This window comes from Triturus cristatus, chromosome 6, assembly GCF_964204655.1.
Source record: "Triturus cristatus chromosome 6, aTriCri1.1, whole genome shotgun sequence".
NCBI classification, from domain to species: Eukaryota; Metazoa; Chordata; class Amphibia; order Caudata; family Salamandridae; genus Triturus; species Triturus cristatus.
The window spans coordinates 1,441,059,252-1,441,082,578 of NC_140589.1; the positions used below are offsets into that span (position 1 = coordinate 1,441,059,252).

Below are 23,327 nucleotides of genomic sequence, written 5' to 3' on the forward strand. Positions count from 1 at the left end.
ATGTTTGAAATAAGATGAAAGAAAATTCTTAGGAAAAGTGGAGAAAAAGAAACGAGGAAGAAAGAATGGAAAAGGTGAAGACAATACAAAACAGTCAAAAAGAAGAGAAACCGATTAAGACCAAGAGCCTTGAGCATATTTATTTATCCATTGCTTAAAATGAAATAATAATTTTGAGCCCAGATGTATCCTGAATGAAGAGGCATTTAGGGATCTTCATAGGTTGAGATGAGAAACACTGGGCCAAAACCCCCAAAGGATCCATATATCCAGTATTTTCCCCACGATCAAACATCCTGATGGAAATGACCCGCTTAGGGCCACCCGGGTCACCACAGACCACCTCTCAGCCTTCCATACCGAATGAAGAGTCAGAGAACCAGTGGAGAATATACATCAATACTATACGCTCAAAGCGGGGCTCCGTCCGGACAGTCTCGTAAGAGTACTACAGAGGGAACTGAGGAACAGTAAGCACAAAGATACATTATGTACATTGCGTAAGAACACGCCCACAATGGAATTTTCCAAACCGATCCGGCCGGACAACGAAAGACAAAAAAAAAAAGGTTTCGACTTTCATATCTTGCACACTTCAGGACATTCTCAAGGCTGTTCGATCCTGTGCTACGCTTAAACTGCTAGACAGGAGGGAGATGTTCTTTATCTAGGGAAAAACAATGCACGGGCACAGCAGTTCTTTGTTACAGAAACAAAACTTAGCAAAGGGTATTTTATCATCGGAACAGGGAAGGATTTGTTTCGAACCTCACACAAAATGGAGTCCAAAAAAGAAAACAGTGCAGTGCAGCGAGTTCTAACTTATACATGGCATTATGAAAGCATCAACGAGCATAATCCAACAAACCCTCCTTTTAGCATGAACTAAAGACCTTTTCTGTTTGGCAAAAACAGGAAAACAGGCACATATGCAGGGCAACTGTAACAGCATCAGAAGCGAATAGAGCCTCAAAATTCGAAATGCAATCATGGTGAAGCTATGTGTTCACTTTACAGTCAACATCAGAAATTGGGACAGCAAAAAGGTATGAGTCCTCAAATATTCCCTCATCTCTATTCATAAGACCTTCAATATCGGCTTGGAGCATCATAGCAGCATTGGTAACCTGGGCCGCTGTTTTCTGTTTGGGCATTAAAACAGTGGAACAATAAGAACAACAAAATGGAGGCATTGAATGAGAATGCAACAGAATATTAGTATTGCTATAAAATAAACTATTTCCTTGAGGATCCAACCCCATCTACCCAAAAGAGACCAACTCCCAATTTCCACTTTCCAACCCCTTGACATTATCAACTATGTCCATAATGTGCTGTGTTATATTTTGTTCCAAATTCTCTAACAACACACTGGTCGCAAATTATGGCGCACACTCCACCACTCTTTACCAAGATAACATCCACTGCATATCTAGTCTGTTCCAAATACACCTGCATGCTTTCTAACGAAGTAGTAATGTCCATCAAGGCTGCCTCTGTAGTATTGGATAGAATCTGGAACTTACATCCAAAATATTCTCTGGCTTTTTCACCCCTGGCCATGGCAGTACCACCCAATGTAAAGATGGAGGAGAGGATGTATCCAAATGTGATACCATTACTATAGCTATTCACTTCCAAGTCTGTTACCCCTTCACAAAATTCTTTTGTTAGTGTCCTTTTTACCCATCTTGTTAATATTTACATGGAGCGCCTAAAGGCAGTACCATTCCGAGAGCCACATCATCATTACCATTCTAGACATTGGAATAAGTCCCATTGGACAGAAAGAAAAAGCCTGGATGTGCATATACCAGCCCCTCATAATTCACTGCAGCATATCTGGAATTCATTCCCGAAGTGCTTGAATCTTTTTTATTGACTAGAGGAAAGATGCGTTTATATAGTATTGTCCCTGAAGAATTTATTTACAAAAATGTATCTGTACTGTTCACTGTGGGGCAATACCCAGCCTCTCGGGGTACTGTTAACTCCTTATAATGCCAATCCACTAGTGTTATGTTCTTCTTTTCCATATAAAAATTGTCACACTATGTATTATCACAACCCGGGTAACCCTTACCCTGTGGTTTTCGATGATACAGACATGGTCCAGGATTACCAAATCCGAACATTCCCTGTACTTCCACAAACTGAGGTGGCCGAGTGTATGTGTAGTTAACAAGCGACAAAGGGTATGCAGTCCAAAGGTTAGTGACAGATCGGGTGGGATAGCAGACGATCCCTTTTAAAAAAAATCTCCTATGCGTTTTCATAAACGCATTTAATTAATGGTCCTAATGCATTCTGGCGTTAATCTCCTACCCTCCTTCGACAGAAGGTGACCTAAATAGGTTGACTCCTGTCGACAGTATTGAAGCTTCGAAAGGGAAACCTTATGACCATGATGTGCCAAGTGCAACAACAGTACTATCCTTGCAACCTTGTTCTGTATCAGAAGGGATGAACAAATTATCGACATACTGCACCAATATATTACCTGGAGAAAGTGAGAGTGAATCCAACTGACCTTTCAATGCTTGACTATAGATACTAGGACTTTCAGTATAGCCTTGAGGAGCGTGACAACATCAGAAACTTTTACCAGCTAGAAAAAACCCGAACAAATACCTGCTGTCTGGGTGTATAGGGATGCAAAAGAATGCATTATTCAAAACTTAGCGGTAGATGGAATCATTGTTAAAAGTGTAGTGATATCAGTAGCCACTGGGAATTGCTGGACCACTATTTTATTATCCTTGCGCAAATCAATCACAAAAGGATATACATCATTAGCACTATTAGGATAATCTAAAGGTGCCCTTTTTAAGACCAGAAGAATAGGACTATTGCATATGTTGGCTGTAGTCTCTTCCACAACTCCCTTGCAAAATAAGACCTGAACAATATCAAGAAGAGGTCGTTCTCCTGCCTGAGGTATTTTATACTGAGGAATACAGGGCAATATGGCATTATCCTTAACCTGTATAGAAACTGGAGGTATATGCAACAAGCCTAAATCGGTGTCACCAGTGGCCCATAATGTGGGTGATATTTGATCAAATACAGGTGGAAGGGGAGCATCCTTAGATAAACATTGTGTGGTACTCCCGTCCGTGCCCATGGTGATATAGACGCCATCAAGCGAACAATATATAGTAGCATGCAGTAGGTCCAAGCCCATCAAATTCTCACCACAATTGGAAGTCAAAAGAAATGGGGAATCCACGGTAAAATGGGGCGTGAGATGGAGCTTACAACCGGCACTCCTGAAAAAACCCACCAAAACATTATTATGGCCAGACAGTGGTGCCCCAGGGACCAGGTGTTGGAAAATAAAGCTTTTTGTGGCACCTGTATCAACCAAGAACTCCTTAGGCGAGCCTTGCAGATCTATCTTAACATAAGGGCCACTCTGGTCTAGAGGTATGTGAACTGGTTCTGTACCCTGTCCTTGGCTGTCCTAGCTGAAAGACATTCCTGTCACGTCATCAACGTCATAATCATCATTGTAGTATTGTCTATCCGTAGTGTAGTCAAAATATTTGTCAGAACAGTCTACAGGAGCAGTAGTGTGTTGCTGCCTGTTGATCCCGCAGCCTCTGTTTCCAGGACCTCTTTCTCTAGTGGACGTAGCATTACGCAAAAGTACAGGTCACTGGCTGTGCCAGTGACCTTTTTCCTTGCAATAAGCGCACTGATTCTGCCCTAAAGGTGTCATGGGTGGCTGTCTAGCTCGGAAGAGTTACTGTTGCAATAATACTTTTGTCTTCAGATCCTTATGTTTCTTGTCACTTTTGTCTTTCTCTTCATTGTCCCTATGCTTGTAATATTGGGCCATATTTAAAATCACAGAGGGAGAAGACGCAGACAGTGCTCTCAGCTGCTTGAAGTTTAGACATTATTTCAGGAAGGAGATTAGTAAGAAACCTATCAACAAATAGACGGACTCCTCCCTCTGTAGACATATCCTGCCCACTGTAATCTAAAAAAAAATTCTTCAAACCTAGTGAAAAAATCGCCTGAGGTCAATTAGTTCGTCGGACATATGTTTAAGGGCATGCTGCTGTAAGAAGGGTTCCAAGTCTCGCACTACCCGCCAGATATCCTCGAGACTGTAAATTGGGTTGTGAGCCCACCGTATTGCCTCGTCCACTACTACTTTCTTCTCTTCCTCCCCCACTCCAGATCGTATTAACGGACCTAACCGTTCTTTGAATCCGGTCAAATCTCTATCTTCCGAACCATGCACTGGTGTATCAGTAACTAATGACAATGGAGGATGAATGACTGGAACGGGATTAACGGGTATTGCTCCAGTCAGAGATTGTAATGAAAGAGAAGAAGTAGGGGGTAGGTTAACAGGGTCGGTAGGTGTGACCGCTGTAGAGACAGGTGCACCTTTTGCAGGTTGTTGTTGCTGATGGGGAACAGGGTATATCCGTTCTGGGACATATGGTGGCGGGGTCGGGCATCGGAGTCGGGCTTCTAATAGGGTCTCCATGAAAGTATCCCCGTCCTCCTGAGCCATATCGGACTTATCAATTTGCAACCGAAATCTCCTGTCCGCACATTCTATCCCCGTTTCCTGCTTCTCCTTATCATAAGTGACCGCCTTCTGTGTAAGGGTCTGCATACCTCGCTTTCTAGCATCCTTTTTCCATTTTTAAACGCCTCTATTTGGCCTCCTTCTGCCAAGTACGGAGGGAGTCAAACATGGACGGTCTAATATGTCTTTTAAACAACTGTTCTTGAAGAAATCCCATCTTTTGTTTATCAAAGGAGCCTGTCAAAGGCCACTGTAACTCTGCATTGTCCATCGTATATTTGTGCCATAACGTACTAAACATAATAGGGCTAAAGCCATGTTTTATATACTAATCAAAATTAGGACTGCCCTCAGGAGGTGCAGGCTGGGATTCTGCCAACGTGCATCTGTAGAACAAAGACAGCACAAACTCCAAATTTTACTAAAAGCAGGCACTGGCAAAGTATTTGCAAACACTTTTCATCAAAACAGCCCTTAGACTGAAACAAAACCAATGTACAATGGTACCACGTCCACATAAAACTGAAACAGATTCATCTGATGTCAGGTGCACAGATAGACCAGTTCTCCACTGCCAACTCTTCAGACCAAACAGTCCGATCAAGGGTTCGCTGTTCAGGATGACCGGTGGGCGAGGCACCCTCCTGTGGGACAGAGGTAGCAGCTGCGAAAAACGGATCTCTTCATGCGGGGATCCCCAAGCCGTCAGTCCAATCTGATGGTGTTCTTTTCCTCCTCACAATCTGTCAAAAAACCTCCCACTTGACCTCTATTTCTTTGGATTTCTGGGCTAAATCTGCTCCAATGGGCTGTCCATATGCACTCTGAAAAGTGATACATACAACATCATCATTTTAATCAAAAAACATTTGTATTTATTTAAAAAAAAACTATTAATTATGATATCAAGAGTGTTAAAACCATACATGTTGTTGAGAGCATCTTTTTTTTTTCTTTTTATATTATAAATTTCATAAACAGACACAAAGTCCTGTACATAATTATATACAATAAACAGTTCTTTCCAAAAGACCCCTATGGATTTACCACACAATCATACAAACCTGCCACACTGCATTCTGACTGCTTCGGACTAGGTGATAGGACCTAGGTGATAGGAGTGATGATTAGGGCCTGCTTTGCAGTTGCAGGATCTGAACACCTTAAACATTTTAAAACTGGACTGTTTAGTATTCAAACATTTATTGTACTCTATAAGCACAAGAGATATAATCTGCACATTCACATTACAAAAACCTAATAACTTAATACACCAGGCATGTTGGTGCAGTGTCATGGAACATGTTCTAAATTTTCCTTGCAGTGGTTTGTCAATCGGTTTATTGAAGTTAAAATTATGGTGATCCCTATTAATTCAACTGCTCCCAAAGTGCAACATTTTACTCACCTTTAATGTGAGCTCTTGTCAGATAACTACCTCTCCCAGCTAAACTTACTCAATCCCCTTGTCATTTTTCTGTCTGTGACTAGAACATCTAATTACAGATGATACATTTTCAACTGCAGTGATAGTCTGATAAGAATGTAGATTAGAGAATATATTTTACATACAATTGTATTGCCTTTAAATTACATTTATGAATGTAATTTTACTATAATGAATATTTGTTCTTGTTTTTGCTAGGTTCTTTTGTAATTCTGTTACAGTTTTGGACAGTCCTGTAGGGAATAAGGTCAGTACATCACCTACTCGTGTGACATTAAACATCAGGGATGTTATAAAAAGCGAAAGCCCAGCAAAAGATCTCTTAAATTTAGCAGAAGAGAATGATGTTTCACAATGTCTCCAGTCACCTAAGGAGTTGTGTGATCTTCAGTCATCTGAAGAGGAAACTCTTCAATCGCTGTCTCCCAATGAGGAGGAAGTTAACTTTCAGTCACCAAATGAGAAAAAGTCTGAGTCACCATCTCTGACTGAGGAAAATTGTGAATCTGCATCACCCACTCAGGAGCATTGTTCCCAGTTGTCCAATGAGGAAAATGGCGGGAAAAAAAGGTTCATCTCTCCCTTTGGAACACCAAGAAGTTGTTTCAGTTGGTCTGGAAGTCTTAGCGGAGACAGTCCAAGGACTCCAAGCACTTCTCCTGGTCTGCTGGCACTCCAGCAGTATCGCAGAAAGAGCGATAGCCTAACCCCAAGCTTCCAGAATAACAAATGTACTAGTTTACAGAAAGGAAACCAGAGAAACTCTGATGAACTGAACGACGATGTTATCAATGAACCAAATACTGACAGTTCACCAAAGTCTTTAGATGATGAACTATTGTCAAAGGGAAGGCTTACAGCATCAACTGTAAAACACAAAGATTCTCTTCTAAAGGTAAGAAATAATTATTTGTTTTAGCTTCGTGTATTAGTTTGTTTCTGTATTTTATTACACAACGATATATGTAATATGGTATTTTTATTGAGATGGGTAAAATGTACTATAAGTTAGCCATTAAAAAATTAATAGACCACAAACTGTCAAGGGAAAGCCAAGGACACAGTTGGTTGTACATTTACAAATAGCTATTGTGCATTTGTTCAGAGTGGGCAGGTTGTGAGTGGTGAAAAATGATCCCTGCTATTCTTTTGTGCACCTCAGTTCATTAGAGTTTTACCTTAAAATCTTTTGTAACTTAAAAATTTGGGGAACATTACGCTGCACATCAGGATTCAATAATCTCACTCCTTGGTATCTCTGCAAAATGTAACCTATACTATTTTGTTAGTTCCTCTGTGGATTCCATTTTCTACTTTCACTCAGCAATCTCTCATCCCGCAGTGACTTCTCTCATCCCCCAGTGGTGGATTTTGCCCCTCTAAATCTGCTTAATCCGACCTCTTCATCAGCTCCACCCTCCCCAAGATCTACCACAACATCCCACTAGCCCTCGGGACACTGCCCCTTCCTCAATCATGCCACTTGCCCTCCCAGGTCAACTTCCTCTAATGTTGCTTGTAACTTTCGTATACCCTTTCTTAAAACACGCCTTTCTGATTTCATTCTGGCTGCACCCCAAAGAAACAACTCTCATTCTGGCTCTACAGCACTGCATTTCTAAAAAGTCTATGCCACCTCACAACCCCAAGGCTTCTGCTTCAGGTCCATGTAGGCGAGGCTGAAATCACATAGTTGTTCCTGCTGATTTGTTTTGAGGGGTGGTAAAGGCTGCAGGGGATCATTCCTTATATTAAAATGTAACAAAGTTAAGTGCGTTACCAGGAGCACTTGACAAATGGATTGTAAGGGTACAGGGTTTTTCTTCCACCCCCATTGTTGAAACTCTACAGAGGATAACCGTGGCTCTGCTAAAAGAAAATGTTCTAAATAATGAAAATAAATCCTGGCTAAATATTGACCAAAATATTTTTAAAAGGCATTGTTGACATTGACAAAATTAATAGAAACGAACATTTAGATAGAATTATGGTTGGCCAGGGAATATTATCTACCTATGGTGTACTTCCAGATTTCTGTTTTTTTAACCCACTGGATTTATGATCTCTGTTAGAGTTTGAAGCTTGATGAATTAGGGAGTCTTTTATGCTCTTTTCAAAATAAAATTCCTTTCTCTGTTGACCCAACCACCTAGTGACTTTTTCCAACCATGGCTTGATGGCATATTGCGTTTACCAAACAATTAGCTCTGGGCTCTACATAAGCACAAACTGAACCTCTCCTAAATTAATATTTCAATTTTTGTTATAACCTTTGATTGGTGTCAGCTTTTTCTTATTTGGAAAGACTTATGAAAATGTAAAGTTTTGCATTTCTGGCTACTAGAGATAGTATTGAATGCAGATGGGGAATACCCCCACCAGCCTCACACCCTAGGAGCCACTAGGGCTATATCAGCTAGTCCCATGAATGACTCCAGAGTCCAGGGGAGTCTCTAATTTGCTGTTGTATGGTCGAATGTGCCTATCGGATTAGCTATGAGCCATTATTCTCATTATTTTGTCATTCGAACTAACACAAAATGTTCTCCTATATTCCAGACTTGTGTCACGAGTTCCCCGAAATTGCTCGTCATGATATGAATGTCTACTAATGCTAGAGTGTTGGACTATATCCAAAGTAGTCCTTCTTTTATCACTAATGGTTATTATTCCCATTGCATTTTGATGCCAAACCTAACAAGTAGTGATTGACTACCAGCCTTTTAAAAAGGTGGGAAAACAAGATATGATTTGCACAGAAGGCAGGTGCTACTACGAGCTCACTAATTGCTAAGTACCTCCTTTTTAGGCTTCTGACTTTCAGGTGGTAGGGAGGTTGACAGTCTAGACTCACTTCTGAAGGTTGGTTGTGGTGGAGAACAATAACTTTAAACCACACATTTATCAATCAAAATAAGTTGTCCAGGCAGTGTTATCGGTTTTTTTTTTAGAAAATTAAGCATTATTTCTATTAAATATTAGTGTTTATTGATTTGCAAAACTTTATGTAACTCATATCAGTTCTCCAAATGTCACTTTACATTTGGTATATACATTAGAGTAGTTTATGCAGTTACATAAACCGAGATTGAAACACATAACTTAAGGGAGATATTTCAAGCATGTGAAAAAGGATTGAGTTGGCTATAAGAGAATAGGAATCCAGTCTTGTGTAAAGTTCAGGCAGGTCACTTTAGTGAGATTGTGAGATAAAGCTGGTACGATTGTTTTATTAACACCTCTTTTAAAGCCTCAAGGACTGAGTTAATACATATTGCGGAGGTAATCGAGTTCCAAATTTTCAAGTTGTTACTTGAAACGAAACGGGAGATTGTGAATTGAAACTTAAAAGTTGAAGTTACATGGATTCTGTACTTCTTAGGGATCAGGTTTCCCAAATCGGATGAGTTTTGTTCCTGGTGACTCTTGGAGCCACAATGCATGGCGTTGTCCATTTTGCATGCAATTGTACATTTGCTGTGATTAATCTTGCAGCTTCTTGGAGAGTTGTTTTCAGAGGAGAAAGCTGTGATTTAGGAATTATCCTCAAGCAAGACACTTCCTAGTACATTATTTTAAGGCCAGAGGTTATTTCGCGGTTTTGAAGTCCAAAGAGGATATAAAGGGTGTAGCCCTCCAAAGAGTTTTAGCTGGTACTGATATCTTCATTCTTACAGAAATGTGTGCTTGTTCAGATTTTGTCAATAGTGAAACCAAGCCTTTTTGTACATTCAATGATTACAGGTGTGTAATAAGTATAGCAAGCGAGTAAAGCCAACATTAAGCTAGGATTGATTTCTTAGGATCAGAGATGAGTAAGCGCTCATCTAACTTTGATGTGAAAAGTTATCAGGACTGGATGTCCGCCAATGTTAAACCAAATTTTGCAGTGTCTTCTGGAATTGTTGCTTTCAGGTGTGTTTTATAGGGATTACATTTAGTCTTCATTTTAGCTTTCCTTTTTAACTTAGCATATTTTTAAGATGGTGGTTTAAACATGTTTTTTACTAACACGACAAATGCCATGAGCACATACATTTTTGGGTAGACATTGTTCTATAGTCTGAACTGTTCGTTCCGGGGACACACACTAGAACTCAATGTCCTTGCTTTATTGTGTGCACATAGGAGACAACTCTTTTCCCCAGACTAAGTAAAGATGTTTTTCTGCGTCTAGCAGAGTGAGATAAGGCTGATGTTTCTATTATTTAAACAGCATCCGTTTTGAATTTGTGAGACGCACATTGCACAGGAGTTACCATGAAAGCTGCTGAGAGCTGTGACTTTGATGCAGCTCCGCAGGCCTCGACATTCATTCTTAGTAGGAATATAGCTGTGCAGACAGATGTGTGGACTTACACACTGAGATGGAGTGCATTCGTTAGTGCCCTGAGGCCGGTTTTTTGGGACATTACACCAAGGTATGGGGTTAGATAATTCCAACCCCACTCCCCAGGGGCGTAACAAGCCCCCATGGTGCGGGGGCCCAGACTACCTATTGTGGAGGGAGGACCTTCAACTGCCTATCAGTAACTGCACAGCTTGAGAGCAGACACAGGGGTGTGCTGAAATAAGTCTGAATTCTCCCAGGTCCCAGCTGCCTCGCCCCTAAGCAAGACAGGCAAGCTCTTGGAGGCGTCTGAAGTTCTCTTCAATTCTCAGGAAGTGCAGCCACGAAGGCCTCTTGAAACCACCAGGCTTAAGGCACTCACTGCTGCTTGCACTTTGTAGGTCAGGTTGTTATTCCATTCAAAGTCTGCCAAAATGGATGAATAAACAAGCATTTGCAATGTAATAGGTCTCGCATTTACGCAAGACCTATTGCATTGCAAAAGGTAGGCATCAGGGACAACGGGCGGGTGGGTGGGAAGTCACGGACAACGGGAGGGTGGCCAGGGTAGGAACGGGGGCAAGAAGGCAACGGTAATGGAGGGCGGGTAGGGGATGGAGAGAAGGCATGGACAACGGGAGGGAAGGCGGGGAGGGGAAAAGAAGGCACAACAACGGGAGGGAGGGGGTAGTAAAGAAGGCACCAAAGCATGTCGTGCCAGCAGTAGGAGAACCTCATTAAAGAAAATAGTGCTCACAGTCTAAATAACAGGTACCATGTAACAACCGCAGTAAAGGGGCCAGTTGCCATGGGAGGTGACAAATGAAGAGGAGGCGGTACTAAGGAGGGACTAACAAGCCTATTGACAAATGTCGAAGCCAGCATTTAGGATGGACAGCGACACAAGCCAGTGGCAAATATGGGCGGCGAGTGGGCGGGCTGCTATTCCCTACTCCTCTACAATAAGTTACGCAGTGCAGCGCATGTGCGTTGACTCTTGGCTCGACCTAAAAAAATGAAACCCTTTCTGACCTGGGCACTGCAAGTTTGTTTAATAAAGCATTCAGGACTTTTGCAAAAGTCTTCTGTGTAAGTGAACCTGTTTTGCTTTGTCTAAAATGTTGCAAGTTGAGAAGCTATAAATCCACATTCAGACAGCACACAGTGTTCTTGCTGGAATGTGGGTGTCCGGAGGTGTCTTTCTCCCCTATCCCTGTTCACAGTGTAAAAGCAAATTAAAAGGCGCCATGAAAAGTTGGGACTGTCTTCTGCAAATGAGCAGTGGGTTGAGGAAAACAGAAACCCATTGTTTTTACTCACTATTTTGTTGGTAGTTTCTTCTTTCACTGTCTTCATATATTGTCTTCAACAAACACACAGAGGGGTGGGAATAGCTCAGATTAAAAACTAATGCACTTTAAGACTCATTTCTAACAGCCAGAACCCATTCAGAGAGACCTGCAAAACTTCACCACTTCCCCTTGTACAAATGTTAATATGAAGAACCTCTCCTCTTGCATTTTATGGGTTTAGTTTGAACTCTGCAGCTGTACTTCCCATCTGGTTAATTGAGACTATGAAATCCTAAATGTTTTTACGTCAACATACTGAAAATTCAGTGTGAATTAAGGAACTTTTCATGGTGTTATACTCGCGAGAGATAAATGCATGTTTATATGTGTCACTTTCAAATTAACTTGTACCAGCATATAGGTGTGCCGGGTTACATGGAGATGAGTTGCAGGGGGTGCTTTGTACATTGTCATTTGCAGGAAGTTTAGATTTTTGGCCTGACCAACAATAGTATATTTTTTTAGATTAAGCAGCATGGTATGTATTTGTGTGTATTGTATAGCGCTGGATACCACCTAACAAGGCGCCAAACCACAGGTATGTGTGCATCTGTAAATCTACATATATGTATATATCTATAGATAGAAAGAATTGGATGGTGTGGTTGTGTATCTAGTTATGTCTTTGTGATGAAGGCAGGGTAATGTGCCTTTTAATTTCCACCCAAGAAAAAGCACATAAGTCTGATGATAAATCTACTGAGACCTATCTTCACTTCATGATCCAGATACAGCTAAACAATACAAGATGTGAAGGCAAGGCATCAGAGTTAAATAGTAGCCGATTTAGGGTAAACAGTTTGCCAGGAACTCATTTTAGTACACCAGGAGTAAATTGAGGTGCTGTAATTCTTAAGTTCACTCTCTGCAGTGGCATGGCTGTTTATTTTCAATTTAATGCACCATTGTGAATGACAAAGAATGGCACTGCTACTGTGGAATATAAGCAATGGCACCAGTGTCCCCTACAGTCAGTCACGCTCTCCTCAGAGACCCGCCATACCTCCAACCAGAGAGGGGGCCCCAGGATGCCGCTCTCCGGTCTGCATACTTATCACATAATCAAGCAGTGATGTATTAGGGGCCTATTGTTCTGACATTTGAAACGCCTTAATCTGAAAGAAACACGTTAGTTAGATTCCTCACCTTAGAATATCCCCAGGCGTCAGGCTGGATCCGGAAAGATTTTTCATCAGCAATACCCCTTGCGCGTCGCTAGGCGTCGTCTGCGGCTCCGCGTCCGTCTTCGGCGTCGTGCGCCGGAATGACGTCGTTGGAGTACTTGGACGCCGCCCTCGCGCGCTGACGTCAGTTCTTCTTTTTTCCGCACCAGACAGCGCCGATCCGGGAAGAGCTTACCCCTTAGTCAATTTTTGACTAAACTTTTTTGACTCTTTTTGGTCTTTGTCAACTCGACTCTGGTGCCAGTAGGATGCCTGGATTTAAGGCCTGTGACGCCTGTCATCGCTGATGTCGGTGACGGATCACCATCGCCGGTGCCTTTACTGCCTGGGGGCCGACCACGACGCGGAGTAGTGCCCCGACTGTCAGGCCTTGACCTCGAAGGCTAGGCTGCAGCGGTCCCGTAAGCTTCTCGAGCTTCGGCACTCGGCTCCGCGCCGCTCACGGTCCTGGTCCAGGAGGATGTCCAAGGACCGGTCGCGGAGCCGCAGTCATCATCATCGCTCGTCGGGCTCGAAGTCTTCGGGTAAGTCGAAGCGATCCAAGAAGCGACACCGCTCTTCGGACTCCCCTCGCCGGTCGCGCGACTCAGCCGAGGGTCAGGGTGGTCCCACCCCCGCGGCTCCGCCGGAGCCGCGTCCGTCTCCATACCCACCGGTCCCTGGGACTGACGCGAATCCGGCGGAGGTCAGTGCCTTCCTCTCGGCCATGAGGGGCCTGGCTCCGCCGTCGACGACTACCGCAGGTCCCCGAGAGATCCAGGCCTGGATCTCTGTCGGCGCCGGTCGACCTCACGACGCCTCCTCCTCCGGCGCCGCCACCGGTTCCACCTCCGGCGCCGTTTCCGGACGACGTCGTTCCCCGGTTTAGTCCCGGTCCGGACCCGACGCCGGCACGGCGCCGCACCAGACGCCGATGGATGAATTGGTGTGATTGGAGGATATCATGCTAACGTATACCTTCTGGCAGAGGTGTGTGGTGAGAGTTTACCCATAAAACAAGGTAGGCGACTCTCTCGCAAGTTCCAAAATCCTTGGGAGTGTTTTTTCAGACACATTGCTGTGTCAAGTTAACTCCTATATACGGTGGCCTTTTTATTTCAAGACAACACAAGGTACTACTTTTCTGTAATGCACAACAACTTGTTTCAGAGTTGCTAGCTCAGTTAGAGGGAAGGAGAGAGGGTTGCACATACTTTGTGATCTTAATGACCCTGTTTAGGAAATGGATTATGTGGGACTACTTTAGTCACCTGTATCTCTCTGAACATTCACTATGTCGCTGTCCAAGGAGTCACTGTGTCACTGTCCAAGGAGGAGCTCAAGGTTGCATCAACCAAGTGGCAGCACCCATAATTTTGAAAAGAACAAACATTTGTTTCCTTAAAAATAGTCATGTAGTAAGAGCCCATTCTTTTGTTTGTTCCTCCAACTTTATAGAGGATTGTTTACACAGCAGGTACATGGCTGATGTTCACTAATAACTAGAAGTGTCACTGCCTTCTAAATTTTTATTTATATTAACACTTTCGGCCTGACCACCATTTGTGCACATAAAGGACAAGGGACTGACATTACAAAGTGACGTAGAAGGGGTTAACAGTATAAAAACTGTATCTTGAACAGCAACAATGAAATCAAAAGAGAAATATTAACGTGGTCTGAGATGGATGCTTCACAATATTGAAAGCGAAAGACCTTAAGGTAGTCAGTATGAGGAATTACTTAAGGCACCTTTTCCTAATATGCTCAAAATCAGTGATTATACCGAGTATAAATTCTTGATTTACATTTTGGTTGAAAACTAGGAGTGAAAAAATAATTTTTCACCAATGACGAGAGACAGAATGAGCGAAAAGTACATTCACTATAAAACTGTAATATATTTCAGGAAGATACTAAAATTATCCATTTAGGTAGACGGTATAAGAAAATGTCAGAAGTTCTATTATGGAGAGTCTCCAGTCGTTGGTTCTTATAGTGATGAGATTTTTTTTCCGAAAATAGATTTGGAATGAGGTGTTGATTCTCTGTTTCAAATGGACCAGTCGACACGTGTTTCGCCCTCTAGTTGGTTGCATAGGCCTGGGGCTTTTTCATGGCAAAAAAGCTGTATGCATTTGAGTCTGATATTCAGGGTAATTTGAGCCCATTAGAAAACGGAGAGAAAATAGTGTAAAAGCTATCCGCCTGTGATCTTTCTGTGGGACATACTTCTCTAGTTAAAATGTGACCAATGGCTGTGCTGCTTTAGGAGCGGCTGTGAGCTTGGTATGTTCTCATAACAGATGTAAATTGGTGTTCTTTGCTTTGGTGTAAGTACAAGCTTAGCGTTTATGTTGTGATATGTCAATTTTTTTTTTTTTTTTTTTTTTTTTAAAAAACCTTTATTCGTGCATCTTAAAAGAACAAATACGGGCCTACAACCGTCAGGCCGGCCACGATACAATGAAGCACTGATACCCACATTACATCCCCCGTGCATCAACAGTCAGGATTAACAACGAGTTATGGGTCACATACTGGAGCTATCTTTGACACCCGGGGAAGGAGAAGTGAAGGTTAATTTTAAGTTTTTTTGATAATTTTATCAAAGAAAAAAGTCAATGAAGGATAGGAACAAAGGAGATTCGAGTCCGCAAGATAGCCTCACCACACGGGAGAGCAGCAACATCAGTAAGAACAACAATTGAAGTAAAAACTCAAACAGTGAGGCGGTGCAGGAATATAACAGGATAGTCACAAGAGCAAGTACGCACCCCTCCGGAGCCGCCCCCACTCGATCCACCCCACACCCGGACCCCGAATCGAAGAAAGTAGAGCGCAGAGACATAAAAGAAAAAGGCCCATAGAACTAATGAAGAACAGAGTATTACCCCCCCACCCTACACCAATGCGGAGGCTACGGCCTACCCCCCCCCCCAGCATAGTGCCTGTCGCCCAATGAACCCGAAATATAGAGAAGAGAGAAAGTAGGAATAGAGTAAAGAAAGTAAGAAAACAGAAAAAAAAGGTGGGGAGGAGCCCACGGGACACCAGAGCACCCCAAACCATCAGCCATTCACACTGAGAGCCCACTACACCAAAAAACGGCATGCGAAGATACCATGGCACCACAGTGTAAGCGAAGGGATACAAGTCGCGACGAGTGCGCGCAAAACATACATACAGTTCCAGTCCCAGGCCAGCCCGTCCATAAACCATGGCAATAGAAGTCAGTCTAGCCCTGGCCCGATCGCGGGCTTGGGATTAAACCAGCCCCTGCATGAAGGCCCCATGTCCCGAGCAGACAAAGACAAGATGGCCGCCTGTGAAAGGATAGTGAAGTAGGATCACGAAATGGCCGCCGCCCATCAAGTAAGGTCCCTCTTTGCACCACAGAAAATCCAAACCTGGCAAGTAAGGTACAGGAGTTCCACAAAAAGTAAGCAGTGGGCCACCGCGGACGGTTCCCCGAAGCCGTTAGGTATCGCTCAACAGGATAGTCCAGCGGACGCGGTGAAGCAGGCAACAATGAAGCAGGCAGCCATGACCAGGGGGACAAAGTATCCGCAGTTGAGGTGTAGAGCGGTGTACCCTGGGCGCCGGGAGCGACAGGTGAAGGCACCAGTGTAGCACAGTCACACACCGCCGTTGCGTCCCCGCAAGCGGACAAAAGCACCGGGAGACCCACGCCCTGTAGATGACACACCGTGCGCTCATGACCCGCGGCCGACAGTATGGGGTCAAACCGCTCACTCAGCGCCTGCAGGCCAGCGCACATCTGTAGTTGGAAGTCCCGCAGGGCAGCCAGAATGGAGCCGCATGTCAGCGGAGGCTGGGCCCCCCCATCGGCAGCAATCCGGGACGGCACCGTGGAGCTGGTGTCCGGAAGAGGGAGGGCGAAGTGGGCAGCGGGCGAGACCGGAGTATCGCCCCCCAGCCGCAAGTAGGCACTCAACGCCATGTTTTGCCGCTATACGTTGCAATGGCCAGGGGGGGGGGGTCGTGGCAAGGAGTCAATACCCCTCAGGTCTACGCCGCAACGGGAAAGGCCGACAATCGCTTCTCTTCTCGCAGGTTCCCTCCGCCGCTGGCTTGGCAATAGGCGAAGGGGGCAGCAGCCTCCCACAGCGCAGTCCTCAGAGCGGGGCAGGGGACCCGCCGCACCGGGGCCCACCCCACAGCTCCAGCCCGTCCGGCACAGGTTGCAGAAGGTGTCCGGCCGTCCCTCTCCGGGCTCATCCAGCAACGATCCGTGGTGCGAGGTGAGATCGGGACCGCGGGGCTCAGGTTCGCGCTAGCTGGTCCGGTGACTGCGGAGCTTCCAGGGGGCCAGCAAAGGCCGTAATGGCGCAGGGTTTCAGGGCAGAAGACAAAAGCACTCAGAACTCGGGCATCCGGGCGGGCTGAGACTCCGGGAAAGCGGCAGCGCGGTCAGCGCGTCTTCGCACACGTTGCGCCTCGAAAATCGGCGAGGATGGGCAGCAGGATAGTAGTCCGAGGCCACGGACCGACGGAGCCGGGCGCTCAAGCGTCTGCTCCGGTCGCCATCTTGGCTCCTCCCCCTGATATGTCAATTTGAGTGCTTTGCAGCAGATGTGAGTTTGTGGTGCTCTACTTTACTTTAGGAACAGATGTGACAAGTTTGTGCTTTTTTGGGGCAGGTGTGTGCTTGTGTTTGCTATACTTAAAGGGACTGATGTGCATTGTGTATGTTAGTTAATATGATGGTGTCTCTGTTTTTGGGGTGTGCAAGTATCTAGTAGGCAAAACAACTCAACTGGCCATGCCTGTCCTCTGTGGTGCTCTTACAAGGGAGTTTTTATTTATTTATTTTTTTAAGAGTTTTATATAGCGCAAACTAGACCCGAGAAGTGCTTTACATAGAACCAGTTTTGTTACAGAAGGACACATTCATTTTTGTTAGGCACAGGGAGATTAAGTGATTTGCCCAGAATCACAGGATGTTGAGCGTCATTGCCGAGACTCAAACTCGGTTCCCCAGCCTCGAGGTCCTGTTTTGGACTGAGGTAAGCCGTGATTGCCCACTGCTATGTTATTCAGATTTGTAGAGCACACTATCACCTGGTAGGGTATCCAGGTGCTGAGAAGTTGTGTCTAAGCATACCTGGGACCTAGTGGGACTACTCGAAAAGCCAGGTCTTCAGCTTCTTGTGGAGTTCAAAAAGTGATTAGAAGGCTCTTATGTGTAATGGCAGTGCAGACAAGTTGAAGGGGTCTTTAACCCCTTCGGTGCCAGGCCTTTTCCCCCTCTTGTGCCAAGCCTTTTTTTGGCTATTTGGGGTAGTGCGCGATGAGGCCCCTGTAACTTTTTCACCACATAAGGTATCCACGCCAAATTTGCGTCCTTTTCTTCCAACATCATGGGGATTCTAAAGGTACTCGGGGTTTGTGGATTCCCCTGGATGGGTCACAGAAATGAGCCAAAATACAGCAACATTCAGATTTTTTTCGGAAAAATGGGAAAAACGGGCTGCAAATGAAAGCATCTGGGTTTTTCCCTGCAAATGTTATCAAAAAAGGATTTGTGGGGTTGAAATCAGCTTTTAGGGGATACCAGACTTTTGTCAGAAACCCAACATTTTTTACACAGTTTTGGCATTTTTCTGGAACATAGCCTATTTTTGCTATTTTTTGTGCTTTTGACCTCCTTCCAGTTAATGGTAGAAATGGGTACAAAAGCAATAATGGATCCTGGAAAGCTATACATTTTAGAGAAGTAGACACAATTCTGAATTCAGCAAGGGGTCATTTGTGTAGATCCATCAAGGTTTCTTTATGGAAACTAACAGTTAAATATAGGATAAATTGAAAATTAGTTGAAAAAAACAGCCTTTTGTGTCAGCGTTTTCACCTGTAACTTCTTCTAATTATGACAGCTCTTTGAAAGCAATATACCGTTACATCCGCTGGACATTACTGGTTGTGGGGATATATAGGACTTGTAGGTTCACCAAGAACCCGACGAACCCAGAGCCAAAAACTGAGCAGCAACTTGCAATTGTTTTTTATTATGTACCGGGTATATAGTAATTATTCTGTAAAAATGTGTACATGGAAAAATCGGTATGAAAGACACTTATGTATTTCTGAAATGGGAACAAAATATATAGTTTAGAAACAGTAGATATTTGCACATTTCTGAAATTGGGAATACTCCTACTAGCATGATAATTATCAGTCATTTTTTAGAATCACTTCTTTTTTACACAATGTATTTCTTTTGGAAGGCAGAAATGCATCGAAAGTCAATAGGTAATAACAGTTCCTTTAGAACTCTGAATTACCCTAAGTCTCCCGATAAAAATGGTACCTCACTTGTGTGGGTAGGCATAGTGCCCACGACAGGAAATGGCTCAAAACCCAACGTGAACACCCCACATTTTCACAATGAAAATGTACCCTTTTTTTGCGAAGTGTCTAGCTGTAGTTTTTGAACACTAGCTCTGCCGGCACCTAGTGAAATGTTGCAAACCTATACATTTTTGAAAACTAGACACCCAGGGGAATCCGGGATGGGGTGACATGACTACCTCCCACCAGGTTCTGTTACCCAAAATCCCTTGCAAACCTAAAAAATTGTCAAAAAAACCTAATTTTCCCCGCATTTCTGTGGTGGAAAGTTCTGGAACCTGTGTGGATCTACAAATTTCCACCCACCCCGCGTTCCCCAAAGTCTTACGAAAAAAATGGTACCTCACTTGTGGGGGTCGGCCTAGTGCCCGCGGCAGGAAACGGCACAAAACGCAGGGTGGTCACACCTCAATTTCGCAGTGAAAAAGGACCCTTTTTTGGCAAAATGTCTAGCTGTAGTTTTTGAACCCTAGCTCTGCGGGCACCTTAGGAAATCTAGCAAACCTATACATTTTTTAAAACTAGACACCCAGGGGAATCCAGGATGGGGTGACTTGACTGCCTCCCACCAGGGTCTGTTACCCAGAATCCCTTGCAAACCTAAACAATTGTAAAAAAAAAACATATTTTCTCCACATTTCTGTGGTGGGAAGTTCCGGAATCTGTGTGGATCCACAAATTTAAACCCACCCCGCGTTCCCCAAAGTCTTACGAGAAAAACGGTACCTCACTTGTGGGGGTCGGCCTAGTGCCCGCGGCAGGAAACGGCACAAAACGCAGGGTGGTCACACCTCAATTTCGCAGTGAAAAAGGACCCTTTTTTGGCAAAATGTCTAGCTGTAGTTTTTGAACCCTAGCTCTGCGGGCACCTTAGGAAATCTAGCAAACCTATACATTTTTGAAAACTAGACACCCAGGGGAATCCAGGATGGGGTGACTTGACTGCCTCCCACCAGGGTCTGTTACTCAGAATCCCTTGCAAACCTAAAAAATTGTCAAACAAAACACATTTTCACCATATTTCTGTGGTGGAAAGTTCCGGAATCTGCGTGGATTCACAAATTTCCACCCACCCCGCGTTTCCCAAAGTCTTACGAGAAAAACGGTACCTCACTTGTGTGGGTCGGCCTAGTGCGCGCGACAGGAAATGGCGCAAAACGCAAGGTGGTCACACCTGAATTTCGCAGTAAAAAATTACCCTTTTTCGGCAAAGTGCCTAGCTCTAGTTTTTTAACCCTAGCTCTGCGAGCACCTTGGGAAACCTAGCAAACCTATACATTTCTGAAAACTAGACACCCGGGGGCTTCCAGGGAGGTATGGCTTGCGTGGATCCCCCAACGTTTCCTTACCTAGAATCCCCTGCAAACCACAATTTTAGCTGAAAAAAATCACATTTTTCACACAATTTTGTGTGGGAAAGTTGTGGCATCACCGGGCTCACTCAAATTTCCCACCACCCAGCGTTCCTCCGGGTCTCCCGGTAAAAATGGTGCCTCACTTGTGTGGGAGGCCCAAGTACCCGCGATAAACAAAAAAATTCTTACCAAAAAAATGCACCTACACAAAACTGCAGAACAACCACTGTCGAAACCGGAAACAGGAATCAAAAGCTTTAGACTAGAATAAAAAGGAGAAAAAAAACATTAATTTCACATATGCATATAATGCCTTAGACCATCACGTACTGCGCAAAATTTATTGCTTGAACCTCCTACATTCAAGAAGGAAAGATCGATGGCCCAATCTTTTACAGACAACGCAGCGAGAATCTGGAACTCAGCCTCAGCTCCGGACCACCCCCTCTTCCCAGTCCTTCAAAACTGACATCAAAGTTCTCCTCCTGCAAAGACACTTCCAAACTTAATTCACGCCCTCTATTGTCTGAAGGAAGTCTTTACATTATAGGAAATTCTGTTCTGTTGCCTGTCGCGGGTACTTGGGCCTCCCACACAAGTGAGGCACCATTTTTACCGGGAGACCCGGGGGAACGCTGGGTGCTGGGAAATTTGAGTGAGCCCGGTGATGCCACAACTTTCCCACACAAAAATGTGTGAAAAAAGTGATTTTTTACATCTAAAATTGAGGTTTGCAGGGGATTCTGGGTAAGGAAACGTTGGGGAATCCATGCAAGCCATACCTCCCTGGGAGCCCCGGGTGTCTAGTTTTCAGAAATGTATGGGTTTGGTAGGTTTCCCTAGATGGCCGCCGAGTACGGGCCAAAAAGACAGTTAACCCCCTTGCAAAACCAGATAGTTTTGACATAATTAGTTGTTTGTTTCTACAGCGTGAAAATTTCGGCACAATATTGCAAGGAAAATGTGACAGACATTTTGAGGTTTGCAGGACATTGTGGATAAAATAACTTTTTGGATTTCACAAGAGAGACATCACCATGAACTCCCATGGGTTTACGACAATATCTACAGTTGGTGGGTTATTCTTACATGGAACATACACCTTGGCAGAGAAACTAAAAAGACAAAGATTCCTGCACAGCCATCTATTCCTCAAACACACACACATACTGGTTGGATTTGGCACGAGGGCGAGTGATGGTTGAGTATATTAAATTTTATTAACAAGAGATTTCACTAAAATGAAATGCACTATTAATAATTGAAAGGACGAGAAACTGAACCATTGACTCAGCTCGTGAGCTGTAAAGCCACGACAAGGCACCAACCTCTTTACAGGCCATTCATACACCTTTCATACGTGTGACACATACAAAACATTCACGCCGCCAGCCGCGGGCCCATCACATTACAACACTCACACCAGCAGACAGCGCCATTCAAGGGCCCATCACTTCCACACGCCCACATTCCTGACACAGCAACTACACAAACTGGTGGAGTGGCGCTCAGCTAGCAGTGTGTGTAGTGACCAGCACCAAGTCACTACTCGCACACCGCCAGCCGAGCGCCAGTCCACACACACAAGCCAGCCAAGCGCCAGTGCACGCACACCTCCAGCCAAGCGCCAGTCCACGCACACCTCCAGCCAAGCGCCAGTCCACGCACACCTCCAGCCAAGCGCCACTCCACGCACACCGCCAGCCGAGCGCCAGTCCACACACACAAGCCAGCCAAGCGCCAGTCCACGCTCACCTCCAGCCAAGCGCCAGTCCACGCACACCTCCAGCCAAGCGCCACTCCACGCACACCGCCAGCCAAGCGCCACTCCACGCACACCGCCAGCCAAGCGCCACTCCATGCACACCGCCAGCCAAGCGCCACTCCACGCACACCGCCAGCCAAGCGCCACTCCACGCACACCTCCAGCCAAGCGCCAGTCCACGCACACCGCCAGCCAAGCGCCACTCCACGCACACCACCAGCCAAGCGCCAGTCCACGCACACCGCCAGCCAAGCGCCAGTCCACGCACACCGCCAGCCAAGCGCCAGAACACACACACCGCCAGCCAAGCGCCAGTCCACGCACACCTCCAGCCAAGCGCCAACCTACACACACCACCATCACATTTAGGATTTTATTTCCCAAAAAACACAAACAAATTGCAAATAGATACAAATCTTCTAACACAAAATCTGAAACTAAATACATTGCACTAATGCCAACCTTGAAACAGAATAATTTGTTTAAACAATACAGAGCAGGCAGGTCACTTTACCACTCATGGAAACTCCCAAAATTTATTTTGCGTGTGGTACGCTCTAAAACAAGCAGGCATACACAGGCCAGGGTTAGAAGGACACCCGGGACAGAAATAACGAGACTCCTTCCGCTTATCTCTTCGCCAACAGACTCTACATCTCCTAGTGGGAAAATCTTTTGAAGGTGTGGGAGGGATGTAATCAGGAAAGTGGCGATCTTTCAATCGTGCCACATCCTCCACCACTCCAAATCTAGGAACACTTACCTGTTCCACAACAACAAGGCTAGCTATCACAGAGTGCTGAAACTGAAGAAATGTCAACTTTGACGCAGGAGAACACTCCTTGAACACAATAAAGCATTGAAATTTGCTAATTCGAAGAAATGGATGGCCAACTTCTTATACCAAACATAAGCCTTCCGAAAAGCAGAGTAAGGTTCCAACCTTTGATCTACTCTGTCAACACCACCCATGTGCTTATTGTAGTCTAGA

The 23,327-nt window shown here is 44.6% G+C and overlaps 1 protein-coding gene across 2 annotated transcripts in view; it reads left to right on the forward strand.

Moving 5' to 3' along the window:
• Positions 1-23,327, forward strand: part of EXO1 (exonuclease 1) — a 365,086-nt gene that overhangs the window by 157,634 nt on the left and 184,125 nt on the right. For both annotated transcript variants that reach the window (XM_085612501.1, XM_085612502.1), the window contains exon 11: positions 6,195-6,891. In XM_085612501.1, the coding sequence (XP_085468627.1) occupies positions 6,195-6,891 (697 nt within the window). The remainder of the gene's footprint in view (positions 1-6,194; positions 6,892-23,327) is intronic.